The 24,190-nt window shown below is 44.0% G+C and overlaps 1 protein-coding gene across 1 annotated transcript in view; it reads left to right on the top strand.

The window, feature by feature from the left end:
* The window catches only part of HMGCLL1 (3-hydroxymethyl-3-methylglutaryl-CoA lyase like 1), a 250,155-nt gene that overhangs the window by 115,157 nt on the left and 110,808 nt on the right, over window positions 1-24,190 (top strand). The window contains exon 6 of the mRNA XM_029595695.1: window positions 19,770-19,833. Coding sequence (XP_029451555.1) covers window positions 19,770-19,833 — 64 coding nt within the window. The remainder of the gene's footprint in view (window positions 1-19,769; window positions 19,834-24,190) is intronic.

Genomic DNA, 24,190 nt, shown 5'->3' on the forward strand with positions numbered 1-24,190 from the left:
TAAAACCAATCCTTGTGGCATTCCTCTTAACAATATTATCTCTTTGCAGTAGGTCCATTTACCATTACATTCTGTGCATGTGTTATAAAATACTAGGGAAAATCTATTTTAAGCTACATACATGCGTATATGTCGTTACGTGCAGTTGTTTGAAAGTTATCCTTCGTATTTATAAAATGTTTTGTAAACAAAAATTATGCAAATAACACACACACCGAGAAAACAAATATTATAAAGTGATACTTGGAAAGAAATTATGATTGGACAGAAGAGATCTTATGTCCATGTGATAGAATTTAGGTGTCAGTTACCCACTTTGAAGGCAGAGAGAAGGCTGTAGTAAATAGCTTTTCATAAATGCTGTAAAATAAAAATATTTGCTATTCACTACTGGAGGAGCAACTGTATGGAAGGCTGAATAGAGGCAAATTGTACACAAGTGAGCATATAATGAAGCCTTTTATGCCTGCTTAGCTCAAAGTTGCAGGATGTTTTAACAGACACATTTCTCTATATAATTCTCATTATTCCTTTTCTGATATGAAAAGTCACTAATGGGAAAGTCCTTTATAAGAAAAAGCAGGGAAATCACACTAAGCATGTTGTATGAACCATAATGTCAGTGTCATCAAAAGCAAAAAAAAAGCAAAAATTGCCTGTCCATAAGCCAGTCCTTCCACATCCTCATCTGTATCAATGGGAAAAACACCTGCCCTCAACACACAGAAAAAAATGCATATTATTACATTTGAAAAACCCACCAACAGTGCCTTAGCAAACTGCAAGACAGGGCAAAATAATGGCAGGCAAGGCCTGTTTGAGGCAGTTTTCAGAAAGGCTGTGTAGTTGCAAAGTCTGCGGATAACATTACCATGCATACCTATAGCTAATTTTCAAAGAGAAACTACCTAGGGCCTCATTTTCCAAGCACTTTACCACATGCGATAAATTCGCAAATCACATTAACAGCTGTTAACACGATTGCAAATTAGTCATTTGGTATTCAGGGGCGGAGCATATGTGAAGCAGGAACCTGTGTATCATGTGCCACGAAACAGCCACAGTGTTAGCGCAGCTGCTATCCACGATAGTCCCAGACAGACAGACAGAGACAGAGAGAGAGAGAGAGAGAGAGAGAGAGAGAGAGAGAGAGAGAGAGAGAGAGAGAGAGAGAGAGAGAGAGAGAGAGAGAGGAGAGAGAGAGAGAGAGAGAGAGAGGAGAGAGAGAGAGAGGAGAGAGAGAGAGAGAGAGAGAGAGAGAGAGAGAGAGAGAGAGAGAGAGAGACTTACTATAGTGCCTATGCCCTACATAGGTATTTTAACCCCTATAGGAGGGCCACCTACTAACTCGGGGTGGGGATTAGGTATGAGCGTCGGGGGTTGGGGGCCACTTTCGCATTCCACATGAGACCTACGGACTGAACAGTGGTCTCTAGTGCAGATTTGCTGGCCGTCGGAGTGAGGACGCTCACTCCAAGCGGAGATTTGGCCAACATTCTCTCCACCTAGCATGTTGTTGCCCAGGTAGAGTGTCCATCAAGCTAGGTAGAGAGAACGTTGCCCAAACCATTTCTTGGAGTGAGCGTCCTCACTCCGACAGCCAGCAAATCTGCACTAGAGACCACTGTTCTGTCCGTAGGTCTCATGTGGAATGCGAAAGTGGCCCCCAACCCCCGACGCTCATACCTAATCCCCACCCCGAGTTAGTAGGTGGCCCTCCTATAGGGGTTAAAATACCTATGTAGGGCATAGGCACTATAGTAAGGTGCTCTCTCTCTCTCTCTCTCTCTCTCTCTCTCTCTCTCTCTCTCTCTCTCTCTCTCTCTCTCTCTCTCTCTCTCTCTCTCTCTCTCTCTCTCTCTCTCTACTATTGAAATATCGTGCACCGCGATAAAAGAAACTGGCAATTATCGTGCACTGCGATAAAAGACTGAAAGAATCATCGTGCAGTGGGAAAACATCGTGTGCGGCGCTAATGTTTTTGCGAATGGCGAAAACAATCTATTTATTATAAAGTACCTCTTACTTGTATATATTTTAAAACATACGTGCGTTGATGTCTTCTTTGTAACCAAATGAATGTTACTTTCTTCTGATATTATTATTCTGAATCAGCTATAACTTCTTGGATATTCTGCATTTTTTAAACCTCATGGTAATAGGTGAGGGGAGGGGAAGGAGACTGCTTATAATTGCTAAAAATCTATTGCAATTGTCACTGGTTTCTACTGAAGATTTCCCATCATTAGAGCTTCTTTTACTTGACTTCTCATTGAAGTGGGGTTTATGTTTAGTTTACTGTCTTTCCAGTCTTTTTAACGCATCTCTTGCTACTACTTTGTTAGAAACCCTATTAGTTAATAAAGTGAATATTAAGAACTATATAAATTAAGTGATTTCATTTTACATGTTGATACTATTCCTCGTTCTCCCTTCTGTAAAGATTTTTTAATTACTATGCACACTATGGGCTGAACACAGCTGATTTATGGTCCAACACGTAAACTTGATCACACCCTTGATTTGATGTTTATGCATGAGACTTGGTTTGCCAGTAGGTTCTTTTGCCATATTTTATCGAGGTACCCTGGTCAGACTATTTTTTGATGCATTGTATTATTTAGCTGCTAGGTTTTCTTAGCTTTTATATTTTCACTTTTCATTCCATTCTGAGGAGGTCTCTTATTAAATCTGTTCATCTCCATTACCGGTGGCTGCCTTATCTTATTAAAGATTTTTCCGTTGATTGTTAGTATTTATACTTAATTGGCAGAGTTCTTTGCACTTAGTCTTAGACAAGTCAGCACCTTTGAAACCTTTAGTTCAGTATTGCACTAGGCAGGGCCCATAGTTTTCTTCTGAAATATGGGCCACCAAGTGCGAACACTGTGGGGCGGATTTTAAGAGCCCTGCTCGCGTAAATCCGCCCAGATTTACGCGAGCAGGGCCCTGCGCGCCAGTGCGCCTATTTTACATAGGCCTACCGGCGCGCGCAGAGCCAGTCCCGGGGTTTTCCGAGGGGGGCGTTTCGGGGGCGGGCCCGATCCGCGCGGCGTTTTCGGGGGGGGGGGGACGTAGCGTTTCGGGGGCGGGTCCGGGGGCGTGGTTACGGCCCGGGGCGGTCCGGGGGCGTGGCTGCGCCCTCCGGATCCGCCCCCAGGTCGCGTCCTGGCGCGCTAGCGGCTCGCTGGCGCGCGGGGATTTACGTCTCCCTCCGGGAGGTGTAAATCCCCCGACAAAGGTAAGGGGGGGTTTAGACAGGGCCGGGAGGGTGGGTTAGGTAGGGGAAGGGAGGGGAAGGTGAGGGGAGGGAATGGAGGTAGGCTGCGTGGCTCGGCGCGCGCCGGCTATACGGAATCGGTAGCCTTGCGCGCGCCGATCCAGGATTTTAGCGGATGTAGATGGTAATCGTAGGTGGTAGGTGATCGTAGGTGGTAGGATACGGACCCTACTCACTCTGCCACTGTGAATGGACCAATATACCTGGGAGCCAGGCGCATGGACGGGACCCATAGGTGAATATTTCTGGTGCTCAACCAGACCCTACTCTCTGGAAGAAAGACCGGGGCTGGCCGCCGTAGTCTGTCAGCATACTTCTTCGCCTTGGTGGACGCTGTTTGGAGCTTCTCCTGGGTAGCAGTCCAAAGGGTGCGCAACTGTTGTGCAGTATGTTGAACAGCCGGCGAGGACACCGTCAACAGCAGAGGCAGTGGAGGTCTGGGGCTCTTCCCTTAGATGAGCTGAAACAGGGACAGGTCAGTCGCAGAGTGCTTGTGGCGGTTATATGAGAACTCCGCCCAACGTAACAGGGTGACCCAGTCATCCTGCAGATCCCCAACGAAGGCTCGGAGGAAGGCCTTCAGAGTTCGGTTAGTCCGTTTGGCCTGGCCGTTGGCCTGAGGGTGGAAGATGGTTGTGAGGTCCAGCCGTACCCCGAACTTCCTGCAGAGGGACCTCCAGTACTTTGCCGTAAACTGTGGGCCACGGTCAGAGGTAATGTGCGAAGGCAGGCCATGTAGACGGAAGATGTGCTGTGTGAAGAGGTTAGCCAGTTCTGGCGCAGAAGGTAGCTTGGCGAGGGGCATGAAGTGGGCCATTTTCAAGAAACGGTCGACCGTGACCCAGATCACGGTCTTCTCGTCGGAAACCGGCAGATCCACAATAAAATCTGTGGATAAGTGAGTCCAGGGCTCAGTGGGAATAGGTAGTGGCTGTAGGAGACCCCAGGGGCATCCATACAGGGGTTTCTGGCGAGTACAGGTAGGACATGACTGGACATACTGTTGTACGTCCTTCTTGACTTGTGGCCACCATAGAACTCTGTCAGAAGTTCTAGAGTCCTGGCCCTTCCTGGGTGCCCGGCCGTCAGTGAATCGTGGGCCCTTTCTAAGACCCTCCTGCGAGAACGAGAGGGCACCACAGTCTTACCCGCAGGAGCCACTTCAGAGGCTGCTAGCAGAACTTTGGCTTGGTCCAGAATATACTGAGGTGGGTTGGAGGCATCTTCAGACTCCGTTATACGGGAGAGCGTGTCCGCCCTTACGATTGATCGCACAGTCGAAGGGGCGATGTTCTGGAAGGATCTCGGCCTTCTCCTTGGAAAACACATCGTGGAAGTCCAGGTAATGCGAAGGCAGGGGCCAAGGGAGCCGTCAGGAGAGGTATCAGGACCCGAGGGCACCTCCAGGCAGGAGCTAAAGCACGCGGGGCCCCAGGATGCCACCTGGAGGGAATCCCATGCGATTACAGGTGAGTGCTTCCAAAGCCAAGGTAGCCCCAGGATGACCGGATGCATGGACTTCTCTAGGATGAGGAAGGAGATCTCCTCCTGATACAGGACGCCCGTACATAAGGTGATAGCCTGGGTGTGGGTAGCGATGGTGCCTGGAAGGAGTCTCCCCTGAATGGAGGACACGTGGAGAGGAGGTCTTTGGGGTTGAACCTTGATCTGGAGTTGCTGAGCTAGCTCATGGAGTATGAAGTTTCCCCCGGCTCCCGAGTCGATCAGGGCTTGTGTCTCGAACTCTCCCTCCGGGAGAAGTAAGGTCACCGGCACGAAGCATGGGGAGACAGAAGTGGTGTGACCTAGGGTTAGCTCCCCGACTGTCCCTAGGTCTGAGCGTTTCCTGGACGCTCGCTACAACGGGCAAGGAAATGACCCTTGCCACCGCAGTACATGCATAAGCCCAGGGACCGGCGTCTCCTTCTTTCTTCCTGGGATATGGGTCCTCGGCCCACCTGCATGGGTTCGGTGTCTTGAGCCCCTGAAGAAACTGGTGGAGAACTCCCACTGTGGGAAGGAGTCGGTCCAAAGGTCCCAGGCCTATGAGCCGACCTCTTTTCTTGAAACCGGCGTTGGATGCGGTGGTTCACGCGGCCTGAGAGATCTATAAGAGCGTTCATGTCGTCAGGGAGGTCTCTGGCCGCCAATTCATCCTGCAGCTTTGGGGAGAGACTTTCCAGGAAGATGTTGTGCAGGCTGTCACTTCCCCAGTTTAGTTCGGCGGCGAGAGTCTGGAAATCGACGGCGTGTTCCGCCAGAGGCCAGTTACCCTGACGCAGCTGGAGGAGCTCTGAGGTGGCAGTAGGTTTGCTGGAGGATTTGTCGAAGACCTGCCTGAAGCAGAGAAGAAGTGTACCAGGTTGTCCAGGCAAGGATCCTGGCGCTCCCAGAGGTTGGAGGCCCAGGCCAGGGGTCTCCCATCCAGCAGAGAAATAATGAAGCTTGTCTTGACCCGGTCAGTCGGAAACTGAAGTGGAAGAAGGTTGAACCGAATATAACACTGGTTCAGGAATCCCCGGCAAAGCTTCACGTCCCCTGAATACCGCGAAGGTGCCGGCATCTGGATGGGAACTGTAGCTGCGGAATTGGCCCCGGCTCCAGGTACCGTGGAGCTGGCAGCCATGGCTCCACCGACGCGGTCGGCTAACCCCTGTACAGTCGCCATCAAGGTGTCGAGACAAGCCTGCTGCTGTTGCAGCCTCTGAGCTATGCCCAGAATGGCTTTCAGGCCTGCAAGGTCCGCCGGGTCCATGACCTTGCAAACTGTTACGATCATGGACCCTTGGGCCGGTTGGGACGGTGGATGGTATGCTATGGAAGAACACAGCAGGTGTCCCAGCCGGGAGGCAGCTCGGCAGAGACTCAGAAGAGGCTTCACCACGGAAGTCCAAGGTCCCCCCAGGAGGAGCCCATAGGAACCCGGACCTCTTGGACTTAGGTGGAGTCCTATGCGACCAAGGACTCAGGCAGCGGCTGAAGAGACTTCACCCTCGGAAGCCAGTGGATCCCCCGGGAGGAGCCCGTGAGAGCCCGGGCCGCTGGGACTTAGAATCCTCTGTGCCAGCAAGTACCGGATACCTGAGGTGAGGAAGAAGCCGAAGTCGGAGTCCAGGAGCGAAGCCGGGTCTGAAGCCAGGAGTCAGAGATCCGAACCAAAGCCAGGGATGAAGCAGAAGACGGAGTTGTGGATGGACCGGGTCAGAAACCAGAGGTCAGAAGTCAATACCAAGCCAGGGGTAGAAGCTGAAGATGAAGTCGTGGGATGGAGCTGGGTCGGAAGCCAGAAGTCAGACGTCGATACCAAACCAAGGGACGGAAGCAGGAGACAAGTGTGGGAGCAAGCCGGGTCGGAGACAGAAGCAATCCAAGGAGTTCGCAGGAACTAGCAAGTCAGGAAACCTGAGGAACCTCGTTGCAAGGCACTGAGGGAGTCCAGATGTAGGGTTTAAATACCCTGAGGGCGCCTCATGTCATCCAGGGCTGGCTTGAAGGTTTCCCGCGCTGGCCCCTTTAAATGGGACTCCTCCTCACGCGCGCATCTAGGGGGCGGGGCAAGACGCCCCGGATCGTCGGCGTCTCTCCCGAACAGGAAGAGACGCGCTGGAGGTCCTGCAGGGCCCTGGAGACCTCGGAACAGCCCGGACCTTCCCCGAGGTAGATGGGGGAACCGGGGTACGGCCCAGGACTGCAACAATCCGTTTGTCATGATGTAATTTCAAGAGACAAACCTGTGGGGTCTTATATAATCATCGGTCCAATTTTCTTCTTACAATCATTTTCTTTAACAACATAATATAGTGTAAAGCAGTTTTTTTTACTTCCCTGTTTTTTAAAAAATATATCCTTTCGCCAAACCCAAAGTGAAAATTAAAAAAAAAAACTGATTTAAAGTTTCAAATGTGGCTGTAATGTCTAGGACTATTAGCATATATGAGGTACCAGCGTCAAAACCATGGTACAAAGTATTAGTACTGGGTAATAGTAATGTCTCAATGGTATCTACTTCCTGAATCCAAACTGATATTGGTCAAGGATTGAACTATTATAGGAAAACTGGGATAACTGTTTCAGTACCACATATTCTATTATTTTGGCTAAGAAAAGGAGGGATGTTATAGGATGAGAATTTGATAAATCTGAATAATCAGCAGTGGGCCTGACTCAGATTTGTTTCAATGGAGAAGGAAGGTTACTAGTAGAAAGTGATAAATTAACCATTTTGGTGATAGGTTCAACAATACCGTAATGGACAATTTTGAGAGGAGCAGTAGAACAGGGTTAAGGGGGCATGAAAAGGAATTTAAAATATTGATGATACGTAGTATTTCAAATTGTAATACGTAGTCTCATTGGAAGTAAAGAGACATAGAGATTAGTAATTTTCGAGGTGAAAATACTGGCAAATAACTCGCACATCTCTGGCATGGATTTTGAAGATGGATAGGTATTAGAGTTAAAAGTGGACTGATGAGCTGCCTAACAATGCAAACAATGCAACATAATTATGTTGAATTATTCCCAGATGCCTTAATCTGATTAGAATAGCATAATTTTTTTGGCCAAATTGACCATAAATCTTTACTAAGCTAATAGAAGTTGATAGTCATTATGGTTATTAATAATGGAAAATTTCCACCATTGATACTCTGATCTGTGCAGGGTTCACGTCATTATTGATAGTGAATGGGTATGCCTTGGAGCATTTGTCTTATGTCATAATGTTCTCAATTTTGTCGGGCAAGCTCAACAGCCACATTTTTTACAATATTATGCCAATTATTAACTATTGTTTCTGCTGTATCATTTGGCAAATACACCATCCAATATTTGGCAAATAAACCATCCAACATTTTTTTTTTTAAAGAATTCAGAGCATTTTGGTCTCAGTTACAGAGGATGGGGTTGAAAAATCACTTTGGGATGATTTGATTGGTGATATTGCTAATATAGTTAATGCATCCCTTATGTTATAGAAACATAGAAACATAGGGGCGGATTTTCAGAGCCCTGCTCGCGTAAATCCGCCCAAAACCGGGCGGATTTACGCGAGCAGGGCCCTGCGCGCCGGGAAGCCTATTTTACATAGGCCTCCCGGCGCGCGCAGAGCCCCGGGACTCGCGTACGTCCCGGGGTTCTCGGAGGGGGGCGTGTCGGGGGGCGGGGCCGGAGTGCGCGGCGTTGCGGGGGCGTGTCGGCAGCGTTTTGGGGGCGGGTACGGGGCGTGGCTACGGCCCGGGGGCGTGGCCGCGCCCTCCGTACCCGCCCCCAGGTCGCGGCCCGGCGCGCAGCAGGCCCGCTGGCGCGCGGGGATTTACGTCTCCCTCCGGGAGGCGTAAATCCCCCGACAAAGGTAAGGGGGGGGGTGTAGACAGGGCCGGGTGGGTGGGTTAGGTAGGGGAAGGGAGGGTAAGGTGAGGGGAGGGCAAAGGAAAGTTCCCTCTGAGGCCGCTCCGATTTCGGAGCGGCCTTGGAGGGAACGGGGGGAGGCAGCGCGGCTCGGCGCGCGCAGGCTATACAAAATCGATAGCCTTGCGCGCGCCGATCCAGGATTTTAGTGGATACGCGCGGCTCCGCGCGTATCTACTAAAATCCAGCGTACTTTTGCTTGAGTCTGATGCGCAAGCAAAAGTAGGCTGATCGCGCTTCTTTTAAAATCTACCCCATAGAAATGACAGCAGAAGAAGACCAAACGGCCCATCCAGTCTGCCCAGCAAGTTTCACACTTTTTTTTTCTCATACTTATCTGTTTCTCTTGGCTCTTAGTAACCTTTTGGTTCTATTTCCCTTCCACCCCCACCATTAATGTAGAGAACAGTGTTGGAACTGCATCTAAGTGAAATATCTAGCTTAATTAGTTAGGGGTAGTAACCGCTGCAATAAGCAAGCTCCACCCATGCTTATTTGTTTATCCAGACTATGTAATTCAGTCCTTGTTGGTTGTTGTCTGTATATAGATCCACTTTTCTTCATTCCCTCTGCTGTTGAAGCAGAGAGTTATGCTGGATATGCATTGAAAGTGAAGTATCAGACTTTCTCCCCTGCCGTTGAAGCAGAGAGCTATGCTGGATATGCGTGAAGTATCAGTCTTTCTCCCCTGCCATTGAAGCAGAGAGCTATGCTGGATATGCGTGAAGTATCAGTCTTTCTCCTCTGCCATTGAAGCAGAGAGCTATGCTGTATATGCGTGAAGTATCAGTCTTTCTCCCCTGCCGTTGAAGCAGAGAGCTATGCTGGATATGCATTGAAAGTGAAGAATCAGGCTTATTTGGTTTGGGGTAGTAACCGCCGCAACAAGCAAGCTACTCCCCGCTTTTTTGTGAATGCAAATTCTTTTTTCCACATTTCCTCTTGCCGTTGAAGCTTAGAGCAATGTTGGAGTCTTAGAGCAATGTTGGAGTCGCATTAACCGTGTGTATGTTTATTGAATAAGGGTATTATCTCCAGGTAGTAGCCATCATTCCCACAAGCCACCCACTCTTCATTCACATCCTCTAGACTTTATGGATCCACAGTGTTTATCCCACACCCCTTTGAAGTTCTTCACAGTCCTGGTCTTCACCACTTCCTCTGGAAGGGCATTCCAGGCATCCACCACTCTCTCCGTGAAGAAATACTTCCTGACATTGGTTCTGAGTCTTCCTCCCTGGAGCTTCAAATCGTGACCCCTGTTTCTGTTGATTTTTTTCCAACGGAAAAGGTTTGTCATTAACTTTGGATCATTAAAACCTTTCAAGTATGTGAAAGTCTGTATCATATCACCTCTGCTCCTCCTTTCCTCCAGGGTGTACATATTTAGATTCTTCAATCTCTCCTCATAAGTCATTTGATGAAGACCATCCACCTTTTTGGTCGCCCTTCTCTGTACCGCTTCCATCTTGTCTTTGTCTCTTTGTAGATACGGTCTCCAGAACTGAACACAGTACTCCAGGTGAGACCTCACCAAGGACCTGTACAAGGGGATAATCACTTCCCTTTTCTTACTCGATATTCCTCTCTCTATGCAGCCCATCATTCTTCTGGCTTTTGCTATCGCCTTGTCGCATTGTTTCGCAGACTTCATATCATTAGACACTATCACCCCAAGGTCTCTCTCCCGCTCCGTGCACATCAGCCTTTCCCCCCCCCCCCCCCATCGAATACAGTTCATTCGGATTTCCACTCCCCATATGCATGACTTTACACTTCTTGTCATTGAATCTCAGCTGCCATATCTTCGACCACTCTTCCAGTTTCCTGCACCGGGAACACCGAAGGAATCAGCAGCTCCCGAGGCACCGATCCCAAAGTACCCAGGAGGGGTAACAGCGGTCGAGGTGCCTTACGCAAGACTGTGGTGATGGGGAGGGGGGAGAGATCATTTTTGTTTTGGGGTTGCTGGACGTTTATGTATAAGGAGCGAGGGAAGGTGCATAATTGTGCTGTTGGCCCTTTGACATTTTTCATTTTTGGGTAACACTTATCTGAATATCTTTGAAGATATTTGGTTAAGTAAAAAGCCCCTCCTTGGAATATTCCTGATACTCCCCTTTATTATCTGGCTATATTATAGCCGAATAAGTAGTTATCTAGCTATAATTTAGCAGGATAAATGGCTGAATATGCCATATTTGCCATTTAGATTGTTACAACTAATCAACGAAATGCTTTAGAGCAGTGGTCCCCACCCCTGACCTTGGGACCCACCAGCCAATCGGGTTTTCAGGATATCCACAATGAATATGCATGAGCGAAAATTTGCATGCACATTTTCTCTCATGCATATAGCCAGACAAAGAGATCTTTGCGGGTTCTATTTCTGCTATATTTATAGCAATTTGATGAATCTAGGCCTTTATTTGTTTTATGGGATTTTTAGTTATTTTATGTTTTATTTGATTATGGATGTAACCATATTACCATCTAGAATTGAAAATAAGCATGTTATAAATTTGTTAATTAAATGAAAAATATCTATGTGTAACCCATGGTTACTTTTTAAAATGGTATATTCTGGTAATCCTACTCTTAGGGGGTCATTTATCAAAGTGCTATATGGTGTTTTTGCATGCTTTAAAGCACCTTTAATGCATGCGAAAACGCCTTTAACGCATGGTATGATGCAAATCAGAAAAAGGGGAGGAGTTTGGGGCCAAGTGGGCTGGCTTCACAATTTTGCACAGCTTTAATGTGAATTTTAACTACACCTTTTTCATTTGCGTTAAGCTGTGCAATATGGCTTTAGTGCACTTTGTGATGTTTTTGTAAGTAGTGGTTTTTTTTTTTAAATTTTATTATTATTAATGTTTTAACAATCATACATACCAAGAAAACAATCTTGACATAGAAAATCTGAAGTAATCAACATCAATCTTACATAATGATTACATCATCGGATTGAAAAATCCTATTATATCACCAGTCACAATTCAATACTTCAGAATAAAGTGGTCCCCAATACTAAAATCTTATTAAAGGATCCAAATTCTAGTAATGACACTATAGTTAATAAACATTACCTTTCAAACAGCTGAGAGGAGAAACATATGTGAGAGAGTGTCAGTGTATTTTTTTTTGGGGGGGGGGTTGGATCTAGCTGGAATTCTATTCCTTTACCCCCTGCTTTTACTCTGTCTTTATCAGACAGAAAATTAACTAACTGTTCTGGAAGGAAGAAGATATAGGTTGACCCACTGTATCCAATTTGACATCTACAGGGAAATTTCAATAGGAAGGTTGCTCCTATTTGTTGTACTTGAGGTCTTAAAAACATAAATTGTTTTCTCTTCCTTTGTGTCATTTTTGACACATCAGGGTAAATTCTCTCCTGCGTGTTCAAGAATTTAAACAATTTGTATTTAAAAATTAATCTCAATATCCATTCCCTGGCCATTTCTAGTGCAAATGTAATTATCATAGTACTAGGTTCATCTAGAATCTGGAATCTGAAGTTTCTAATATTTCTGTCAAATTTAACAATGGATTTTCTATATTATTTTCAAGGGTTTCTCCTCCATTCCCTCCTTCCTTTTTCCCTTCTGAAACTTTTTTCCCTTGTGGGAGATAAAAAGCTCTCACCACAGGTGGTATATTTCCTTCTGGTACTTTCAAGATCTCAACTAGATATTTTCTTTTGGAGATATATGAGCTACTCTGGGGAAATTAACAAATCTTAGATTCCTTGCTCTTAGCAAATTTTCCATACTTTCCAATTTATTTAACATTTTTGTATTATCCCTCATTATAGATTGTTGAGACTCTTTATTTGTATCCATAAGATTTTTAATCTCTGTATTCTGAATCGAAATATTTTTCATTACCTTCTCTATTGATAATAATCTTACTTCATGGTTTTGTACAGTATCATTTATAGGAGAAATTTTATTAGCTATAAAATTTCCTAAACTCTCAAATGCAGACCATTAAGATTCTAGGGTGAATTCAGTAGGTTTCTGTAATGAATAAGATGGAGTTGAGGAATCAAGTCCAACAATTAATCCATGATCCCCCCTCACTGAATTGTCAGCAAACTCGCCGAGTCCCAATTTCCCGACGTTCTCACTTGGCTCTCCCCGTTTAGGAGACCCTGATCCTTCAAAACTGCAGGCAGCTTTGGCTTGCAACATATCTGACTCCGACTCTGGGGCCCTAAGTGTGGCAGGGTTTGCTGGCGCCACTCTCATAATCGGGGATAAAGAGATGTCAGAGTCAGGCAGAGGAGCTTGAGAAAATTCTAAAGCTTCCTGCATTAGCGACTGCACACCCGATTCAGCTCCTCCTCGTCTAACATGTGCGTCCATTGGTCCAAATGTTTCAGGATTTAGGGAGGTTCCAGTGCAAACCTTCTCCTTAGCCCTTCTTTTTCTAACACTATAAGGCATTAGAATAGAACAGAGTCCAAGTCCACACAGTACAGCGGTTTAAACTCCAGCTATTGGTCCTTTAATAAGGGAGGCGTGTAGTGAGTTCACAAGTTTTCTCAAACAATTTCAGAAAAAAGGAAAAAAATTCACTTACTAGAGGTGGGGACACAGGAGAGAGAGAGAGAGAGACTAGCCGCAATGCCCTCATACTAGGTAGATATTTGTACCTCTATATAGGGCCCACCTAGTTACTTGAAGTGAGGTTTAGGTATTAGTGTAGAGGTTAGGGGCAACTTTGACATTCAGAGTATGACATACGAATAGAACAGTGCTCTCTTTTGAAGATTTGATGACCTTCAGAGTGAGGAAACTCACCCAAAGATGATATTTGTGCAATGTTCTCTCAACCTAGCTTGATGTTAATGGACTTCTCCTCCAAGAACTTATCCAAACCTTTTTTGAACCCAGCTACACTAACTGCACTAACCATATCCTCTGGCAACAAATTCCAGAGCATAATTGTGCATTGAGTGCTTACTACTTAAGCCCAGGAGGCCTGCTCCAGCCTCTACTTGGAAACAGCCCTGCTGCCTTCCACCATGGGATATCTCACTCAGCTCTTCTCTATCTTCTCCCTTACAGGATATAGAGGATAGCCACTCAAAATCTGGCTTATGATCCTGCTGCCATGGATACCCAGAAACATCTGAACGTCCATGTTAAAGACACCTTTGGAATCATTGAACAATCTACTAGATTTAAGAAAGTTTTAATGATGGAATCTGGCACTTAATGTATAGATTATATACCTTTGTGGTTTAAGACCAATTAGAGAATAGAATGACGGGCAGTGTATACCTACAGACCACTCAGTACACATTACTCTAGAACCTTTCACACTCTGGCACAGAGTCTAAGACTGAGATAATGTATATAATATAATTTATTGATGGTAAATAATATAGGTATTTTTTATAATTTCAAAGTTCAATTGTTCAGTTTTCAATTCCCCATTCTGTTTAATATGCAAATAATGCTCCTAACTACCCAGTGTCCTCCCTTTTCTTACCGCTTCCTGAACTGAAGTATCTTGTAACATAGGAGTCCTTATCACCTCTGCATGTCTCCTTCTGGTCTTAGGCCCACTCTACATGGTCTGGTCTGTTTCCTACTTGCCACATCTGTGGCTGGGCTGCTTAAATGTGTTTTGGGCTGGATTTAACTGTCTGGTCGTACGCACAAAACCTGGTCATCTGCCCAAGTTATCTGCATTGGTACTGATGCCTTGTGTTGCCTGTATATGTTGGGCTGAACATTTTGCCCGAAGATGTTGGGGCTGTTTTTGCCAAATTTTAAGGCTCCTGTCTCTTTTATAGTGCTGTCTTATGCAATCAAGGAGCAAGATTGCATGTCTTTCATCTCATTGGTTGGAATTGAGCATAAATCTATGAATTTCAAATGTATATTATTCCTAGCATTGTAAAAGACTTATATAATAGACTAAAAATAGAAATGTCCATATAAGAGACTTCATAGAGACAAATGGGACATTCTTCAGGAGCTTATCCTGACTTCCTATTACTAATGTTATATGTGATTCTCCACCCAAGCTCTAATCATAGCACTAAAAGCCACTCGCACCAAATTGTGGTAGAACATCAAATCCATGAGACCAACGAACAAGCACAGAGAGTTTTCGTGGATGGCCATTTAGGGTGCCTGATATAGGTTATTCATGTACATGAGGAACCTCATGCACTGTTCAAGGGATTGAACTGCAGAAGAAGACATCTTCCAGCTGTTCTGGGATTGCCCTTTTGGATAGAATTCACTGAAGACCATTGATAACAAATTCAAAGACTGCATTCCAAGGAGTTTCATAATCCATCAGTCAATGTTGTATGGACTTTTTCAAAGGCACACATATGGGGAGCCATCCAAGATGCTTAGAGGCTTCCCTGCTGTTTCATGACCATCCTTCTCTTTACTAGAAACCAATTAAGGTACCATATGGAAATAGTGTCCTTGCAGGACTGCTGCAAATGAATCTAGTGTTTCTTCATGACGTCCTCATCATTATTAGGCCTGAGGAGAAAGAGATAGAATGAAAACTTTTTAGCCTACTTTCCAAAGGAAGAACAATAGACTTATTAGATCTCCATGACTGTATGTGTGTCCGTGTGTTTCTTCCTAATTACTTTTGTTAGTTAAAGGACTTGATATGGGGTCCATTAAGATGCTGACTGAAGGGGGGAGCTAGAGCGAAGGAAGGAGAGAGCTGCCAGCTTTACCCCGAGGAGAACTGTGCAACAGGAGCCCCTGTGAACATCTTGCCAGTGAGAACAGCTGAGCCGTGATTGACGACGTGAGGGGCGTGGTTACAGACCATAAGAACTGCTGTAGCGTGGCCTATTACCGGGGAGCTAGAGCGAAGGAAGGAGAGAGCCGCCAGCTTTACCCCGAGGAGAACTGTGCAACAGGAGCCCCTGTGAACATCTTGCCGGTGAGAACAGCTGAGCCGTGATTGACGACGTGAGGGGCGTGGTTACAGACCATAAGAACTGCTGTAGCGTGGCCTATTACCGGGGAGCTAGAGCAAAGGAAGGAGAGAGCCGCCAGCTTTACCCCGAGGAGAACTGTGCAACAGGAGCCCCTGTGAACATCTTGCCGGTGAGAACAGCTGAGCCGTGATTGACAACGTGAGGGGCATGGTTACAGACCATAAGAACTGCTGTAACGCGGCGCAGCGTCGCCGCCGGCGCGACTTCGAAGCCGCTCGCGTCAAAGGGGCGAGCGGCTTTGTCCGGCTTCGTCCGGGGAAGTCTGGGTGTCTGGGGGAACTCTTGGCGTTTTCTTAACTTGGATGGGGAAGAAAAGAAAAGCTAAGTTAGTGACATCATCCCCAGCGCAGCAACAGCATAAAGGCCCTATGGACCAGCATGTTGTTGTTAGACAAAGAATTTCGCCAAGTGAGGACGAAGGGGGAGGAGTATCCTTGGCCTCCCTAAGTCCTGGCGACGGACCGCTATCTCCACCTCAGCCATTTAGGTCTCCATCGACCGAAGAGGCACAGGAACTGGTAGGAACAGTGCCCTTGGAGGTAAACTTGCATAGGCGAGTAGACACCAATGGGTCTAAAGATGTTTTATATGTTAAAAATGTATTAGATGCTCCACCAGTTGATATAGGCATAGGCATTAGTCCGGTTCCTCCGGATAATGTATCTTTAGGTGATTTATGGCAGTTGATTGTGAAAATAGATAATAATATTGCAATAATGAATAAGTCCTTATCTGCTGTGATTCAAGTTAATACGAATACAATTACTCAACATGATACAAAAATTGTTAATTGTGAAAAACAAGTAACTGATTTAAACTCAAAGATCCAATTAATACAGAATTCTCAGAATGTATTTATGCAGGATAGTTTGATTCTACATAAAGAAAATGAAAGATTAGAAAATATATTACGATCAAAGAATTTGAGATTGGTGAATTTCCCCCAGTCACGTTTGTTATCTCCGTTTGAAATGTTTAAGAAATTTCTAAAAGAAATCTTACAATATAAAGATGAGGATATTCCCAAAGTATCTAAAAATTTTTATTTTACTAGAAGATCTAGAAGAAACGAACGGAATCCACAGATAGAAGATCCTCCAAGTTTAGGAATATCCACCTTCTTGGAGGAATCTATCGATATAATAGATAAAAGAGCAACTCTTTTTGTTACCTTTTATGCTGAACAGGATAAGGACAATATTTTTAGAAAGTTTTTTCAATTAAAAGATATATCTTTTTGTGGGCATAGGGTCCAAATTTTTCCTGATGTTGCCCGACCTACCCAGGCAAGGAGAAAGTATTTTCTATCCTTAAAACATCGTGTTGTAGGAATTGGGGCAACATTTTTCCTCAAATTCCCTTGTGTTTGTCAAATAACATACCAAGGGAAGAAATTTAGATTTGTGGACCCGACCCATCTTGAGACTTTCTTGTCAGATAAATCACAGGTTTAATTAATCAGAGATAGAGGTATATTAAAAGATAGTCGAAATTCTCCTTCCTTTTATGTGTTCGCTAATGAAATTCCAATCCTAGAAATTATTAGGATTGGTTAATTATTAGCAAATGATATATAAATCTTGTATTTATATATAATAGTTACCTTTTCCCCCTATTATGTGAAATGTAAGCAATTATAGTTTGTGTGTACTTATTATGTGTATTTAATTATGGTTGTGGAACATATTTCTTGTTTTCCTTTTCATGATATTTGTCATTGAAGAAATTTAATAAAGTATAAATAATAAAAAAAAAGATGCTGACTGAAGTACATGACACGTATATGCACATGTACGTGACTGAGATTCACGTACATGTGCATATATATGCACTGTCTCAGAAAGTAGGCTCCACGAGTCCTACATAGAATCTCTTGTTCATTTAAGAGACACTGCAGGCCACAAGGGATAACAAGTTTGGTGTCAGCAAGATATAATTCCTCAGAAACCAGTCATGTCAGACTCAGTACTAGTAGTTTGGTGGTACCTGGAACTATTTAATATACAAATCTATAGTATGTAAATTATGGATTTATTATGTACTACACAACAATAGATATATTGCAGGAAATAAAAATCAGTTATGTCTCTGATACTGATATTGGATACAGACAGTTGCTTAAAATTTTAGTTCACTTATTCAGTCTATAAATATCATACATAATAAGCCAATAAAACTAGCATCTAGAATTATCTGGCAGGCTGCAAGTTTTGTAACAGCTGTAAGTTCTAGAGGAAATGCAGATGTTCAAATAGCTGGATCTGTCTGGTAGGCTACTCAAGAAACCCGAGAAGCCAGATGTTTGTATAGAGCTTTGCGGTTAAGCATGGTAAAAGTGAATGCTGAAGAGAGCTAAGTGGGTATGTTGTATTTTCTTCTACCCAGGATGATGGAGTACAAAAAAGGAAGATGGTAAGATGACCAAGGTGTAAAACCAAAAGAAGAAGTACACAAATAAGATGATATTTTACATAATCTAGATAACACTGCTGCTTTAAGAAAACTAATTTTGTCTGGATTTTATGAAATTCAACCACAAAACATTTCTTTCATGATTTATAATTTATTTAAAACCCTCAATTGAATTATTTCTCTACAATTTCACTTAGTTTATACCTTATTTTATAGAATATTTTTTATATTCTTTTTCATGCACTTCGAAGTAGATTACATTCAGGTGCTATAGGTATTTCCATATCCCCAGAGGATTTACAATTTAAGGGGTATATTTATTAAGCTATGATAAGTGAAAAACAGCATTTATTGTGTAAAAAGAAATGCTGTGTATTGTGCGATATAAGCTTCTCGCGGCAATGTCATGCTATGTTAATTATATTGTGTGATATTTTCCATAAAATCCCTTCCTGTATTGAAATGAGCTGCTTTGCATGCATAAAATTTTCAAATGCATACAAAGCAGCTCATATCTAGCTACTTTGATGCAAATGAACTAACACAACTTGTGAAAAAAAAAACACGAGTCGTGTTAATTCCTGAAAAGTTAGTTACAGCTCATTAGATATAGCTAACTTTTCCCCAGAGCATCGGGGACCAACATCCCAAAACACCACCATCACTACTGTGTAAATCCAGGCTTCCTTCCCCCCAGGGGTGTGGGTAGACCTCCACCCACTTCTACCACCTGTCAAAACAGCCCAGATTTGTACGGTCATTCCCCCACTTTCTTCCCAAATCCTCTCTTTGAAGCTAAGTCATCCATCCACCCGATCCAATCTTCCCCAACATCAGCCCCCCCCCCCATGGTTCCAAAAGCACACCCCTCAATAGAAGTCTGTACCCCCAAACCTTCCACTCTAGCACAACCTCTGGACCCCCCCATACCTTTACCCTATCACAGGGGGTTCTCCGGGCCTCTCTAGACTACCAGGGACCCCACTAAACTACAAGGGACATAATTTATGGTATGGGGCGCATCTGGATGGTGGGTTAGCAATGGATTATGGGGGACAGAATTCTACTGGCGGCCTTTTGGAACTTGGGAGTTGGATGTTGAGGGGTGATTGGATCGATGAGACATGTGATTTAGTTTCAAGGAGAGGGACTTGAGAATTATTTTTTTTTACAAGTTTTACATTTTGGCTGCCTCAACAGGTGGCTAAATGTTGGATGGGGGTCTACCCAAATCCCCAGGGGGATCTATACATGGCTGGGGGGGGGGGGGAGTGGCTTGGGCTACTGCTAGCCCTTTAAGATGATGGTGACCCCAGGGCGAATGGGGTTGCCATTACATGTTTTAATTTGTTTCTCACAATATTTTTTCTCACAGAGTTTTTCTGAGAGAAAAAATATCACAGGGAAGCTACCACGATATTTTTTCATGGGAAGGGAAAAATATTGTGGGAATGACCCCCTTCCCCTGCAGTATTTTTTACCTCTCATGATAAAATAACAAGGCATAGTAAATTAATCCCTGAAGCAATAGAGGGTGAAGTTAGCAGCAAGATTTGAACCCTGATGTTTCTGGTTCATCGCCCACTGCTCTAACCACTAGACTAGATATAGTCTAAATATTAAAATCTATGTACTGTATATTTATATACTTATGCTTGTTTAATTTATCTTTAGATATGTATCATGTGCTTTGGGATGCCCATATGAAGGAAACATTCTACCAGAAAGAGTGACAGAAGTAAGATCAATTATGTATGCCTCATGCCTTTGTATAAAGTTTTAGGGGACAACTTCAAAACTGTGCTAAATTTAACTATATGTCACTTTTCAAAGGAAATTTGTTGATGTAGCATTTGCTTCTCACAGTGGGTGAATGAGCCTTCCATGGTTCTTAATTTGCTTTGGCTAAATGGTAGCAATCTCTATTCCTGAGTCTAAATTAATATTAATTTTAAAAAACTGAAATTATATAACCCTCCCTTAAGGCAATCATCCAGAGAAAGGAGAATGAAAGGAAAATTAAAATTAATAAATGTAGATTTCAAAAATACTGTTATATTTAGAAAGAAGATTGTCTTCAATTTGCATACAATAACTGGTATATATGTTATAGATGACAATCTAACCCAGAGGTGGCCAATCCTGCTTCTCAAGAGTCGAACATTGGTCTGGGTTTCAGGTTATCCACAGTGAATATGCATGATGTATTCATTGTAGATGTCCTGAAAATCAGATTGTCATGCCAATAAAATTATCTAAAACTGAATATGATATGTTATGTTAGCATTTCTTGAGGACCATTGTTATGTTAGCATTTCTTGAGGACCATTGTTGACCATCCATGGACAAATAGCCAAGACTGGCCAAATTTGTTTTAAAAATGTAATATTATGAACCCTGGCAAGTAAAGTGCATTTTACCTTTAAAACAGCATTTGTATTAGGGATTTTAGACACAGTTTATAAGAAGAAGGCTATTATTCTATGGATATTATTCAATAGAACAAAAGATGAGAGGTTTTTCATATTGCTTTCTTATTTTGTCAAAGTACAAACATATTTGTAAAGTATCACATTCCTTTCTATACGATGTGGTTAGTAGTATATGAGGCTTAATAAGTGTCAAAACTGTGTCTTAATAGCTGGCCATACCCACTTTTGGTTTAAGTCCCACCCCTTTCCCATCCTCATCTAATCAGCATTCACTTTCTGGGTTAAGCCCCATCCCTTTATCTACCTTAGCCTCAGCCATTTGTTAACATTCAGCTTAGCTCTGCCCAAGCCACACCCCTTTTTGTCCATGGGGCAGTCATTTTAGCCACCTGGGGGCCACATCTTGGATAACAGCATGGTTCAAAGGGGACTGCCATCTTGGATAACATCACTGGAAATGACCTTACTGCTAACAGGGGCCACCATCTTGGATGACATCACCAGAAATGAAATCACGGCTAAAAGGGGACTCGCCATTTTTGGTGAATGACAGCACAGCAGTGCTCCTTTTCCCCATACAGAGGGGAATGCCTAGACATGCCTTTCGGGGGCAGTAGCGGGCAAGGGGAGTGGAACAATAAGAGCTAAAATACAGTTTTTGTGTGGGTAATAATGATAATTACAATAATTTGAATAATTCATTGCAAACAGGATATTTATATGCAAACCATCACTTTTTAAAAAAATCCACAGGTTTAACATGTAACCAAAGAGCAGAATTAAGAGCTTCCTTTTACTATTCACCATGCAGCAAAGAATATTTTCATTAACAGTGACACAATACCACAGTCTTCACCCCCACAGCTTTGTAACACTGTACAGAATATTCAAATTCTGGTATCCTTCCTGCATACTTTATTTTACATCTAAAAATCCCCTTTTTTTTCATAAATCTTCCTTCCCTTTCCCCTCTCCACTCTACCTAGCTACATATTCTTCAGAATATGTGGAAGCATTTATTTTAAATCCTACAGCCATTCCTGCTTCAGTCCCTCATATTCTTACCATTAATCACAGGCAGGGGGGCACAAATGAATGCTTTTTTAAATCTTAGTGTAAATAAGCCAGTTAAGATGTTTTTCTTTGGCAGAGCACAAGTGTAGGATCTACAAGCATTCTTCTCCTTACCTTTAACAGCAGGGATCTGTGTTTGACTCAACGAGGGGTGGTAGTAGACACATTTTTTTCTTACCTCGTTACCGGGTCACATAGTTTTGCAGAGTTTCAGCTAGGCATGTTTTTTATCACACTCTCTGTATTCCTGAAAGGCGTTTAAAATTTCTGTTTATTAGTAAAAGTTTCAGACACATAATGGGCCGGATTTGAATACCTACACGCAGGCGTACATTTGTGCGCGCAACCCAGCGCTCACAATTGTATACCCGATTTTATAACATGCGCGCGCAGCCGAGCCCTTAGGGAGCCCTGCTGGCTTTCCCCGTTCCCTCCAAGGCCGCTCCGATTTTGGAGGTAACTTTCCTTCTGCTCCCCCCCTTCCCCTCCCTTCCCCCACCTAACCCACTCCCCAGTCCTACTAAACCCCCCCCAACCTTTATTTTATAAGTTGTGCCTGCCTCCAGGCAGGCATAGGTTGCGCGCACCGGCCAATGGCCAACCCACGATCCCGAGCACAGCAGCAAATGGCCACTGTGCCTGGAGGCTCCGGCCCCGCCCCGCCTCACCCCTTTTTTCTAGCCCCGGGTCTTACACGCGTCCCGGGGCTTTATGTGCGCCGCCGGGCCTTTTGAAAATAGGCCCGGCGACCGTAGAGCTTTGAAATTCTGCCCCAATGATTTCATCTGTTCCCCCCCTCCACTTTATCTGCTTTGTCTCATGTTTTACAAGAATACACAGAGAAGTTTTTGAGATACACTGGAGCTGTCTGGCTATGCTATGACTTAATGCAGTAGACTTATATGAAATCCTTTGGAAGTAGACTTCCCCCATTCTTCTCTCCCTCTCATAGCATGCCCAAACAAGTCTGTAACAAGTGTGCACTTGTCTTCATGACTTCCAACCGATGTCAGGAATGAGGCATGCTGGGGGATGCAGTCTATGTCACCACCCACCCCTCCTTTCACCCCCCTCCCCTTTCCTCTCTTATCTCCTGGAAAATAGATATTGTCTTGCAACATGTCGAAGGCCATCCAGGGCAAGTCAGGAATTAGAAGACTAGAAATTCTTAACAAGATATTTTAAGGTAAAAAAAACCTGTTTTAAGCAAATTAAGATGTTTTGTTTGTCTACCATTTAAAAGCATTAGCACTTATGCCTTATGTCATAAAGAATGATATAAATACATGTATAATAAAAAATATATATATAATGTGTTTCAAGTGAAAAGAAGTGTATTCGATGATTAATTTGGCATTTAACTCATGAGGTCAGTGGGCAGTGCTGTAGTGTACAGCGTATGCATGTCACAGCTAAAAGTCGGATTCATCATCATCTTCTGCTGATCAAGAGGTGAGTTTGAGTTTTAAAACTTTTTTTTTAGAAATTGAACACTTTATTTTTTTATAATTCTCCCCTAAAAATGAGCTTCTGTGAATTCTGGTGGATAGTTTAGATCTCTATTTCAAATTGTTTTATGCAGCCATCTCCCTATACAGACTATATTAACAATAATACAGATGCTGCAGAGTAAAGACTGAGGCAAGTAACTGGATTATTTCACTACAAGTTTTTCATCCTACTATCCGGGTCATTTATCAAACCACGATGTGCCGGTATCATGGTGGTACTGTGTAAATTAGGGGAAGGGGAGGAGTGTGGGTGGGGTTTAGGCAGAGTTTTTTCCCAGCAGCGCTGTGGGCTATAATGTTTTCTACATTATCGCTGGCAGCAGTGCAGGAAATAACTACACCTTTTCCCGTGGCACTATGGGTGCGAATCTGTGCAGCCCGGCCGCAACCGCACTGGGAGAAAAAGCACTTCCGTGATGTAGCTGGCTTCACAATTTTGCCTCCGCCCATTTTTTTCATGCAGCTCATCATTCAGCTATAAATATAGCAGAATGATGAATCTATTCTAGGCCTATAAATGCTGTTGTTCCTTGATGCGTATACTACTTTACATTCCCTCAACATAACAAGGATTCCGTTTTTTCTCCAGTTTCACATGGAATACAGCATTCATGAGTTCCAGAAAATTCCATGTGTTTTGAACATTATGGGCCGGGTTTTAAAAGCCCTACGCACGTAAATCCACAGGATTTACGCGTGTGTGTGTGTGTGTGGGGGGGGGGGGGCTATGCGCACTGGGCCTATTTTATAAAGGCTCGGCGACGTGTGTAAAGCCTCGGGATGCGTCTAAGTCCCGGGGCTTTACAAAAGGGTTGGTCCAGGAGCGGGGCGGGGCGGGGCGGTCCGGAGTGAGGTGGGGGCGGGACCAGAGGCCTCTGGCACAGTGGCCATTTGCCGCAGAAGGTAAATTAAAAATTTTGGGGGGGTTTAGGATAGAGCCGGTGGGATAGGTTAGGGGAAGGTTTGAAAGGTTAGTTTAGGGGGAAGGGAATGGGGGATGGCCTTACTATATAAGGGGTAATAATAGCACATCAAAAACGCTTCCAAAGGGGGGCTAAATGGTGCGCTCATCTGAGTG

Source organism: Rhinatrema bivittatum, chromosome 3 (assembly GCF_901001135.1).
Source record: "Rhinatrema bivittatum chromosome 3, aRhiBiv1.1, whole genome shotgun sequence".
Lineage (NCBI taxonomy): Eukaryota > Metazoa > Chordata > Amphibia > Gymnophiona > Rhinatrematidae > Rhinatrema > Rhinatrema bivittatum.